The sequence below is a fragment of the Sus scrofa genome, chromosome 4, assembly GCF_054392235.1.
Source record: "Sus scrofa isolate SSC_HxYL_T2T_F1_AM1 chromosome 4, Sscrofa_HxYL_maternal_Yorkshire_Landrace_v2.0, whole genome shotgun sequence".
Classification (NCBI taxonomy): Eukaryota; Metazoa; Chordata; class Mammalia; order Artiodactyla; family Suidae; genus Sus; species Sus scrofa.
In genome coordinates this window covers 84,086,538-84,098,561 of record NC_139386.1, presented here as the reverse complement: position 1 = coordinate 84,098,561, position 12,024 = coordinate 84,086,538, and the positions used below count along the sequence as shown (strand labels likewise).

General features: G+C 45.4%; 1 protein-coding gene across 10 annotated transcripts in view; it reads right to left on the bottom strand.

The window, feature by feature from the left end:
* The window catches only part of PRKDC (protein kinase, DNA-activated, catalytic subunit), a 157,877-nt gene that overhangs the window by 90,682 nt on the left and 55,171 nt on the right, over positions 1–12,024 (bottom strand). For 9 of the 10 annotated variants that reach the window (XR_014843848.1, XR_014843847.1, XR_014843849.1 and 6 more), the window contains 5 exons: positions 10,386–10,480; positions 8,811–8,910; positions 5,934–6,067; positions 2,925–3,179; positions 438–664 (listed from right to left, as the gene is read on the bottom strand). Coding sequence is in view for 7 of the 10 variants with exons in the window: in XM_021089419.2 (XP_020945078.2) it covers positions 438–664; positions 2,925–3,179; positions 5,934–6,067; positions 8,811–8,910; positions 10,386–10,480 (811 nt within the window). In the remaining 3 variants the exon portion in view is untranslated. Of the gene's footprint in view, positions 1–437; positions 665–2,924; positions 3,180–5,933; positions 6,068–8,810; positions 8,911–10,385; positions 10,481–10,562; positions 10,663–12,024 lie in introns of those variants that run through there. The other variant, XM_085022418.1, reaches the window with a different exon arrangement.

The window sequence follows — 12,024 nt, the reverse complement described above, 5'->3', positions numbered from 1 at the left end:
TAAATGAAATTTAAAATGTGCCTTTCATTCACATAATGAGAATCTATAGCACATGCAGAGTTGTATTATTTTCAAGAATAGGTAATTCCCAGAGTTCCATCGTAGTGCAGCGGAAACCAACCCGACCAGGAACCATGAGGTTGTGGGTTCAATCCCTGGCCTCGCTCAGTGGGTTAGGGATCTGGCGTTGCCACAAGCTGAGGTGTAGGTTGCAGACGCAGCTCAGATCTGGTGTTGCTGTGGCTCTGGCATAGGTCGATAGCTACAGCTCCAATTAGACCCCTAGCCTGGGAACCGCCATATGCTGTGGGTGCGGCCCCCAAAAAAAAGAAAATAAAAAGGTAATTCCCATAGCAGCAGACAGTCTGAGAAGGCCAGAAACACCAAAGCAGGGGGCCGGCGAGATCCAAGAGCAAGAAGCCAGGGCGCGAGCCTACCTTCCAGGCGGCGTCCGTAGAGATGCCAAGCAGCGTGGTACAGAACTCCAGGACGCGGACCACGGCTGTGCACTTGCTGTAGTTGTATCTTTCTCCCTCCTGCGGGCTGGGTCTCTCACCCGCTGCCCTGGCTCCAAAGCACTTCTCTGCGGCCGAAATATCTTGCAGAGCAATGCTTTCTAAAAAGAAAGCCACCGCTTTCCAGAGGGAAGACTGTGTGTCAGGACCTAGAAAAAATGACATGAAAATATTAACACACGCTTCCTGCTTAGCCCCTAGATTCACGTGAAACCTCTTCTTTAGGGATAAGTATGATATACTTTAAGTCAAAATTGTGCAAGTTTAATGAAGGCTGAATAAAATGGCAGTTATTGCTTGTCACTTCTAAATTAAAACCACCCTAAGAGAATTCAAATTTAGACTTAAACAGTAAGAACACATCTATGAATGGTTAGGTCTTACTTCTCAAATACTACTTGTGGGATCATAAATTAATAACGATCTTTCTGAAGGGCAATTTGCCAAATCATACCAAAAGCTTTAAAAAATGTGCACACCTGTGGCAAATGGAAGTTCCTAGGCTAGGGATCGAACTGGAGCTGCAGCTCCCGCCCTATGCCACAGCCACGTGGGATCCAAGCCTCCTCATCTGTGACCTACAGGTTGTGGCAATTTGGGATCCTTAACCCACGGAGCAAGGCCAAGGATCGAACCCACATCCGCATGGACACTATGTCAGGTTCTTTAACCCACTAAGCCACAACAGGAACTCCAGAAATTAAAACTTTTTCAATTATTCAAAGCCGTAAGGAAAAATTTTTGGTCAACTTTAAAGCTTGAGAGAAAGTAAACTGTTTTTAATGTCTCCCTCCTCTCAGAGTACATGAATAAAATAGTTTGAAGACCACTTAACTGTGACATAGCCACACAACTTGGGAATATGTGGTCATTCACAGATCAAGCTATATATACTGACATCGCATGTCCAATGTACTTTCTTTCTAAAAAGCATATTACAGTAAAGCATGAATAATCCCGTTAACAAAAAATTATTTACACATATGTGTAGAAATTGAAAAGTTAAAATACATACATATGTTATGTATACATAGAGAGAAAAAGTTTAGAAAAGTAAACACTACTCTGTTATTACAGTGTTTATCACTGGGGAATGCAACTGGGGAGAATGGTTTGTGTATTTCCTATGCTTTTTCCTTATTTTAATCTTCCAAATGAGGATATATGAAATCTCTCAACACATTTAAGATACTGTTTGCAACTGAACAGCCACTACTGCTGTCGATAAAGTTGCACAGCTTTTATGACCTGCCCTTCTGAGAATCTCATGCTGGCGTCAGATTTTCTCAGCATAAACCCTGTTCTCCTGGCCCTAGGGCATGTGTACCCAGTACCCACTGCCCACCCCCCCGGCCTGGCCCTGCCAGCCTCAAGCTGGAAGGAAGGCAACCAGGCGCCTTTCTCTCTAATGCCTGTAACAGAGACCTTGCCTCTGACAGACTGAGGAGGGGACGGCGGTCCCTTTGGTCAGCGGCCCCCATGGCTGGAGTGGGGGCCCTTCCTCTAAGCAGCAGAACACGAGCTGAGGGGCAGGTCTGTGGTTCAGTTCAGCCCGTGGGAGAGGATCCAGGTAAAAGCTCAGAAAACCTCCAAGTGGAGGGCACATCTCTCAGCTGCCTACCAGCTCCTGACGCTCCCTCCCAGGGGCCGCGCCTCTCAGGGCTGCCACTCCCACAGGCCACCCAGGTCACAAGGACGGAGCCATCCTCACACACAAACGTTCCACCCTAGCTGCTCTCCTCTGCAAACGACACTGTCACTGCCATACCACAGCAAAAATGCTCAAGAAACAGCAAAATGTAAGGAAAATAAAGACCTGCTACACAGAAACATGGAGTAAGACCACAGATCCTCGTGTCAGGAAGAACTCAGTGTACAACAGGCACAAAAACCTCAAAAGGTTATTTTATGGAAGAGTCATCAAGAACCTGTGAACAGGGAGTTCCTGTTGTGGCTCAGGGCTAACGAACACAACTAGTACCCATGAGGATGTGGGTTTGATCCTTGGTCTCACTCAGTGTGGGTCACGGATCTGGCGTGGACAGGAGCTGCAGTGTAAGTCACAGACAAGGCTTGGATCTGGCATTGCTATGCCTGTGGTGTAGGCCGGCAGCTGCAGCTGATATAACCCCTCGCCTGGAAACTTCCATGTGCCGAGGGTGCAGCCCTTAAAAAAAAAAAAAAAAAGAACCCTGTGAACAGGGTGAAAAAACAGCACCGACTTTGGACACGTACCTGCAGCCTCAGCCAAGAGTCACAGCCACCCCTGCTGAGAGCCCAAGAAGCAGTGGAACTAAATAAAGGACCCCTGTTCTCCTTGTTTCCACAGCTTTGAGGGGCCAGGGGCCTGACTACTCTAAATCCCGATGGTTTTCCCCAGATGTGCTGGCTCAGGGAGGTGTGACCCACCTAGGATCTGGGCTGCCTCGAGGGTCCTCGCGCCCAGGAAGGTGTTGTAGCACTCCAGCGCCGCCAGCAGCATGTCCATCCACTGCAGCACCGCACGCAGGCTGAAAGGCCCTCGCAGGTGGGAGAGGGTGGGCTGAGCGAGGATGCCAGACGGCCTATCGCAAGTCTCTCCTCCCCCTTCAAATGTGTTTATGAGAAAGGAAATATCTTCTTTCTGGATAACGTCTCTCAGCCACAAGGAAGGGGATTTGTTGCCTTAAAAAAGAGAAGATTAAAATAGACATACAGGAGTTCCCATTGTGGCGCAGTGGTTAACGAATCTGACTAGGAACCATGAGGTTGCGGGTTCGGTCCCTGCCCTTGCTCAGTGGGTTAACGATCCAGCGTTGCCGTGAGCTGTGGTGTAGGTTGCAGACGCGGCTCGGATCCCACGTTGCTGTGGCTCTGGCGTAGGCCGGTGGCTACAGCTCCAGTTAGACCCCTAGCCTGGGAACCTCCATACACCGTGGGAGCGGCCCAAGAAATAGCAAAAAGACAAAAAAATAAAAAATAAAAAAATAAAACAGACATACAAATAACTTTCACATAATTAAAAATCACTAATCTGGAGTGCCTGTCATGGCTCAGCAGAAACAAATCCATGAGGACACTGGTTCAATCCCTGGCCTCGCTCAGTAGGTTAAGGGTCCAGCATTCCCATGAGCTGTGGTGTGTGTAGGTTGCAAAGAAAAAAAGAAAAAAACATCAAAAATGTATTTTCTATGCTCTGAAATCACTAGTTCTGAAAAGGTTAAGTCATTCTGACTCAAAGTTAGAGAAGTTAGAGCAGAATCCAAAACAGTTATATATATTTCTGAAAAGAAGAAGAAATGGGTTTATTATACCAAAAAAACACCTATCACAAGCTATATAAATAAAAGATTAGTACCATGTTTTCAAGGTTTGTTTTAGAAAGAAATATGAAACACTCCATTATTTTTGCAAAGAACAAAGAAAATAAAACTCCAACGAGTAAATGAGAAGACATTTTAATTCTACGCCAAGGGTTAGGTCAGAGCGCCAGAAGAGGATGTGCAGAAATGAAGGACCAGGGAGGACAGGTCCAGAGGAGAACCAGACCCGCTGAGAGCAAGCAGGGCCCGTCCCTCTGCCTTTCTGCCCAACCCGCCCCTTTTCACAGCGCCAGCACCCAAAGGCCCCGACACACAGTGCGGATGAACCTGCACGTGTCATTACATCCCACAGGCCTGGGTGTCCACAGCCCGGCCACAGGGCACGGGGCACTCTTGCGGGACACAGGACCTCTCTCATCAAGGGATGCCTAAGCCCATCCTTTAAAAGTCACCAGGCAGAGGCCCCACAGGAGGATGCACAAGAGGGTAAATCGTAAGGTGGCAGCAGGGCAGGGTTCACCAGTTTAACAAAGACAATTCTGAGAGGTGGAGCTCTAGTTATCTCACTGAAAATACACACAGTCCCCCTGGCCGAAAGCTGACAGAAGGAGCAGCAGAAATGCCTGGGGTCAGCTGAGCTGATGTCACTAGAAATCATGGGGCTGCAGCCAGCCGTCCTCCCTCTGCAGTGTCTAGGCCTTGATATCCTTCAAAAATAAGAAGCGCCCCAACCTCCACTCCATCCACCCCGCACTGATTCCGCTGTGAGAATGACAACATGTCAAACTAACTCTGTAAACTAAAGCAGGGAACAAATATAAAATACTAATAATGCTTTTGAAATGATTCTCTGAATTGAAAATAGAAATATACATTCCTACAATACACATAAAATTATAGTATATACATACTATACACATTTAAATAGTATATTTAATATATAAGATGAATACCATTACAATATATAATACATAATACGTAGAGTATTTAACACAACCTATTCTTTAGTAGAATGCAGAATCCTTCAGAATTACACACAGTAACTTTCGCCTCTTCCTCCCTGAAGAAACCCCACAGTGTCTCTGGCTCATGGCTCCTGAAGCACCCCCTGCGCTCACCCAGACGCCCCGCACATCCTGGCCCTGGAGTAGAGCTCAGTGCCCAGAAAGGGGGAGCCAGAGCCTGGGCTGTCCTGCTCCTGGGGCAGAGCTCCCCACGCCTGAGCTACCAGACTCGGGGATGGGCTTACAGAAGGAAACAGGACAATACATTTATTCCGGAGAAATGTAGAAACTATCTCAACTCTGTAAGCAGTTTAATGGTTTAGTGCAGCAATTACTGAAAAGCATGGTCCATGGCTTTCTTTTAATAGCACAATGGGATCTAAGATCATTCAGAACTAGGAGTCTGGCAATTCCTAATTACACGCTGAAATAAAACAACTGCATTATTTCCTTAACTATTAATAAGATCCCTAAATCTTAACTGAATAGCATGTTAACAAATGCAATGGCTATCCAACTCTTTAATTTCTTCTAAATATGGGACAGAAAAGAAAAAATGTAGTGGAATAAAAAAGATACTGGGAATTCTAAATTTACTTCATTTGTATCATCTGACTAACAACAAAGCATCATTTTTGTTCTTTCCTTCTATAAATCTTTGAGAAAGGTACAGCCATATTTTATCACCTGTCATACAAATGATCTGGAGTTCCCGTTGTGGCTCAGTGGTTAACAAACCCAGCTAGGATCCATGAGGACAAAGGTTCGATCCCTGAGCTCACTCAATGGATTAAGGATCTGGTGTTGCAGTGAGCTGTGGGTTAGGTCACAGACATAGCTTGGACCCAGCATTGCTGTGGCTGTGGCTAGGCTAGCGGCTATAACTCTGATTGGACCCCTGCCTGGGAACCACCATATGCATGGGGGCAGCCCCAAAAAGACCAAAAAAAAAAATTTAAATGATCTGCAATGGCTAATGAACATACTTATCTTTTATATTTATTAGGCTACATTTCTCTAAAGAATAGAAAGATCACATTTTAACTAAGTGCCTCTCTAAACTACTGGTAAAAACAAAGCCCATCATTTATAGGACATAAAGATCACCTTACCTGGCAATAACGGAACAAATTTATAAAAGAGTTCTATGGATTTGTGTCGACATTCTGTCTGGGGTCTCCCGCAATGGGCGAACAGCCACAGGACCACATCCGATAAGCACAAGGATGCCGCAGGTGGAAACCCTCTGCAGGAGATAACACGCTGTATTTAACACATGCCCCAGCAGCCCAGAGTCTAAAACCATAAATTTGACTTTGCTACCCTGATACATGTAGAAACCTCATTAAAAGGCATTCAATTTACTTTTTTCCCTTTTTAGGGCTGCAGCTGCAGCATATGGAAGTTTCCAGGGTAGGAGTCGAATTGGAGCTGGAGATGCCAGCCTACATCACAACCTCAGCAATGCTGGGAGCAGCTTGTGGCAATGCCAGATCCTTAACCCACTGAATGAGGCCAGGGATGAAACCAGCCGGCATCCTCATGGGTACTAGTCACATTCTTTTTGTTTGTTTGTTTGTTTTTTGTTTTTTTAGGGCTGGACCTGCGCCATATGGAGGTTCATAGGCTAGGGGTTGAATCGGAGCTGTAGCTGCTGGCCTACACCACAGCTACAGCCACACCAGATCCAAGCCATGTCCGTGACCTACACCACAGCTCATAGCAACGCTGGATCCTTAACCCACTGAATGAGGCCAGGGATTGAACCTGTGTCCTCATGGATGCTAGTCAGGTTCCTTTCAGCTGAGCCACAATAGGAACTCCACTAGTCACATTCTTAACCCACTGAGCCACAACAGAAACTTCTGAATTTACTTTTAAGGTATTATCATTAGAATACAATCAGGGCAGAGTGGAAATAAATGGCTGGCAGCAACAGCTCCGATTAGACCCCTAGCCTGGAAACCTCCGTATGCCTCGGGTGCGGCCCTAGAAAGACACAAGACAAAAAAAAAAAAAAAAAGAAGAAGAAGAAGAAGAATATAATCCAAACATCACAGGGTAAATAGGTCCTAAATGCTGCTAAACCTTTATTTTTAATTGAGGGAAAAATTTAAAAGCATTTCCTAAAAGAACAGCACAAAGTATTGTCATGTTTCCTTTTCAATGCACTTTGAAACAAAAGGTGGTTTAAGACCTAAAGTAGTGCTTCTCAACTGTGGCCCCTGGACCACCTCTATCAGTATTATCTGTAAACTTGACAGAAAGGCAAATTCTCAGCCGACCCAAAAAATTAGCAGATTCTGAGGGTAGGGCTGAGCCATCTTCGTTTTAACTGGACCTCAAAGTAATTCTGATGCTCAAGTTTGAGCAAAAATGACCTAAAGAGATGTTACAAGTTAGTGGCAGGATCTGGAAGAATCAATTTTAAAACCGCAGAGGCCATGGAGAACAGGGAACCCTCCTACACTGTTGGTGGGAATGTAAACTGGTACAAGCACTATGGAAAACAGCAAGGAGGTACCTCCAAAAACTAAATACAGAACTGCCATATGACCCAGAAATGCTACTCCTGGGCATATATATATTCAGGCAAAACTTTCATTCAAAAAGATACATGCATCTGTATGTTCATTGCAGCACTATTCACAATACCCAAGACATGGAAACAACCTAAATGTCCATCAACAGATGAATGGATTAAGAAGATGTGGTACACATACACAATGGAATACTATTCAGCCATAAAGGAGGAAAAAAGGAGGAAATGTCATCTACAGCAACATGGATGTAGCTAGAGACTGATACTAAGAGAAGTCAGAAAGAGAAAACCAAATACCATATGATACAACTCATATCTGGAATCCAATATATGGCACAATGAGCCTTTCCACAGAAAAACTTGTGGACTTTGAGAACAGACTTGTGGTGGCCAAGGGGGAGGGAGTGGGATGGACTGGGAATCTGGGGTTAATAGATGCAAACTATTGCATTTGGAATAGATAAGCAATGAGATCTTGTTGTATAGCACAGGGAACTATATCTAGTCACTTGTGATGGAGTATGGTGGAGGACAATGTGAGAAAAAAATATATCTATGTGTGTGTGACTAGCTCACTATGCTATACAGTAGAAATTGACAGAACACTGTAAATCAACTATAATGAAAAAATAAAAATCATAAAATAAAAAAAAAAATAGAACTGCAGAGGGAATTTAATGACCAGTCCACAAGGCCAAGGCGTATGCAGAATGGCGGCAGCCAGCAGACACCAAACACAGGCGGGGCCAAATGATGGCATCCCCCCATCCTGTTGGAGAATGAGACCCTGCTGGGATGGAAATGAGAGATAAGACTGGAAACCACTGGGCAATAACCCAGCCCTGGTTTCGAGTACTTTCATTTCATAATTCTGTAATTCCTTGTCTGTCAAAATCATACTATTTCAATATTTTGGTTCTTACATTTCAAACTTACTCCATAGCAGTTCATGCATATTTCAGTCAGATAATTCCACATTTGTATTCAAAAACTGCTGTAGATGCAAACTGTTACATTTAGAATGGATAAGCAATGAAGTCCTACTGTGCAGCACAGGGAACTAGATCCAGTCTCTTGGGACAGAACATGATGGAAGATAATATGAGAAAAAGAATGTGTGTGTGTGTGTGTGTGACTTTGCTCTATAGCAGAAATTGGCACATTATAAATCAACTATACTTTAATAACAAATAAAAACAAAAACAGAAAGATGAAAAGTTAGTGCTGAGAAAATAAATGTTAGTTACAAAACTAATTTTCAAAATGTATCCACTATCCTAACCAAGATCAACGAGAACTATACTTTGAAGCATTTCAAACAGAAAGCTTTTTAATGACTTTGGAAAACTGACTTCATACTTCCACAAATTCCTCCCAGATTCTCCTTTAACTGCTAATTCATTTTATGGTGGGGGGAAAAAATGGAAAAGGAAGCAACATTACATACCGGGGCCGACGTCGGTTTTTTGCTTTGTTTAAAGAAACGTGCTTCTTCTCAATGATGCGCGCGAGGTGGTCAACAGCATCGCAGCACTGCTGGGCCGTACCTGCTCTCACAGACACCGTTTCCAGAGGGAAAGACAACTGGTCATCATTAATGAAGAGCATCACAGGCTTACTGGCTAGCTTTTTAATTAAAAAGGTGATTTTACAAAAGATAGTATTTTTCATCTCTCAAAATACAAAATTTAAATAAATGATTGAGTGCATGTCCAAAAACAAAACCCATCTTCAAGGCTGCAGGATGGCGCGGTGCCCAGAAAGCAACACCGGCAACTCCAGCTGGCACAGCACAGCCTCCCGGCCGGGTCTGAAATGGGAGGAGGACTCCACAGCTTACGAGACCCCCAGAGCAGGCCAGAGCACCTCCATTTAGTGCTCTTATTTCAGGGGTATAAGTTCCCTGACCTCCCCTTAATATTTAGGTCAAACATACTGTAGCTAAATAAGAGCCACTGTCGGAGTAGAAGAGAAGTACAAGGGTAAAACCATCTACAGGCTTCTAGGGTTATTTTAGAAAAGGGTCTCGCACAACTTATTTGACCTCTGATACCATATCAGGGAAAGTTTTCTTTCTCTGCTTTCTAATATGGCAGTGATTTTTTTTTATATAGCATTTTTTTTATTACTCAATTACATTTATAGTTGTACAATGATCATTACAACCACATTTTATAGCATTTTGGCAGTGATTTTTAAAAGAGTAAAGTTTCACTTGTGGAGAAAACTCACCCACATGTGATGTGGAGACAAGCAAATTTAAGCTGTCGATAGCAGGACTCAATTCTAAGTGTTTTTGCTCATTAGTAGAGCTAACAACATGAAGGGTAACAGAGCTCAAGCCATCTGCTAAAAGATGAGATGCATCCCCACGCCCTCAGCCCCCGTCTGGGTGAGTGGGAGGGAGAGCCATACACCAGCCGTGGCGAGGCCCACAGCAGAGCCCATAGCACTGCCTGAGCCCCAGCGTGCAGCCCATCCAGAGGCCCCCAGCTCAGAGCGCCTGGGCTTCCAGAGAGAAAGTGAGGACCATATTCATCACTCTCTTAGCCACTCTAGCCTGTTTCTAACTCAGTATCTTAAAATTATGTCTTAATTACTGTCCAAATAGCTTTATCACATTCTTCTATCTTTATGAGTTCAGAGACACTTAACTTATGTCAGTGGTTACTGCATCCAGCTTTCTTTACCTTGTGCAATCCTAAGTTTTCACAAACTGTGTCACCACAGTTAACTGGATGCTTCGTTAGACCTTTACAATCAAACGGCCCCACAGGCTGCTGACCAAACAGGGGTCAAGCTGAGTGGCCACCAGGGGGCCATGGGAGGCTTAGCGGGGAGACTTGGATGCCTCGGGTACGAACTGGGTTTGAGACAGTGGGGGCCCATCTTCCCCTCACCTGTTACCCTACATGTCAGCCGTGGAAGAGAAGACAGACAGCTGCTCACGGGGGAATAACCAGCCCCCAGCAGACAGGCTCTCCCAGGCTATGGGCAGGCAGAAAGCACCAATGAGACATACCCAAGGACCTGTCATCTGCGTGGGCCAAGGCCAGACTCTCCACGTACGTAACCAGGGCTTCGAACACGAACTGTTCCACGAGCGCCTCTTCCTCCCTGCAAAATAAAGGGTTCTGAGCCTCAGCTAAGAAAACACAGAACAGAAATTAGGAGAAAAAGCAATGCTATTAAAAAACACATGCCTTAACTCAACTTGTCTTCAAAAATGGCTCCAACGTTCTAAAACATGAAACAACCTAAAATACTTCTCAAAGATGAAAGCTTCCTCAAGAGCAGACCCAAGAGACACAGGTTCTTTTCACAGGCACCTCCCTCCACCTGTGGGTCTGCTCACACCCAAACTCTAAAGCCACAGTTCTGACCACGCTCCATACACCTCATTAAAATCACACATAACAGAAAAGATCTGGTACCACATCCACAGTCTTTTCCAATGAAGGCATTTTAAAAGCTCTCCACCTATCCAAAAATCTAAAAGCTCACCACCACCCATAATCTCTGGGCCTTTTACAAGTGTAGCTGCTGCATGTGGGTCACCTACAGACAGGGAGCCCAGTCATGGGCAGGCCACGGACACAGGCCAGCCTCTCCCTGGAAAATCTGTTCCTCAGTAACACAGGACAGAGAATGACTAAGCACAAAATGCCAGGCATTCCAGTTGTGTGACCAAGCACAGGGTCACTGCCCCACTTCTGGGAAGGAGCGCTTTCTTGGAACAACGGGAACCACAGCGAGGAACCAGCAGGTGTTAAGACTGGGACAAGGACAACGCAGAGTAAGACTGGAAATTGGTGTTTGGCTTAGCAGGAATATTATCCTAATTTTTTTTTTTTTTTTTTTTTTTTTTTGGCCACACTTGCAGTTCCAAGGCCGAGGATCAAACCCGGCACCACTGCAGTGACAAGCCAGATCCTGGACCCAATGAGCTACAAGAGAACTCCTATCCTAATTTAGAAAACAAAAAAAAAAACTCTGAATCCCAGAGGGAGACCTGAGAAGCCTCCCAGAGTTCCACAAGCACCATACGTCTGCCACACTCCCCATCACACCCCCAGATCTGACAAGAAAATAAAGGAATCAAGGTGTGTGGACAGAGCCACGGAGGCAGCGGGAGCAGGAAAGGCCGTGGAGAAGCGCACTCCACGGTCGGACTACAGGGCCTGGGGTTGAAATTGGAGGCCCTAGCAAGCCAGGCTGAGTCTAAGAGCTTTTATCTTAAATATGGAAGCCAATCAAAGAGGTGAGCAGAAAAATGACACAACAAAATCACGTCCAAAGAAAGCTCTCCAGCACAGTTCATGAGTACACAGGAAGGAAACATCAGAAGCTGTGTCTTTATTCAACGGACGGGCCCTCAGACATGGTTCCCTCCAGCATCTTTTCCCCAGGCCACCTGGAATATGGTCCAGCAAATCAGAGCACCTGAGAAAGGCGGCACAGGGGACAGGAAACCAGGTCTGACAGGACCAGGGAAGGAGTGCCCAGGAGCAAGGGTAGGTGACAGGGCGGGCAAGGGTCTTGCTGACAGGGTTTTCCACGCGGACAGACCCAGAGGAGCGGGACCCAAGCAGCCCCACCAGAGAAGCTGCCCTCTGGCCCACATTCCGCCTGACCCCACCAGTGACTTGTGCTCGACCCGC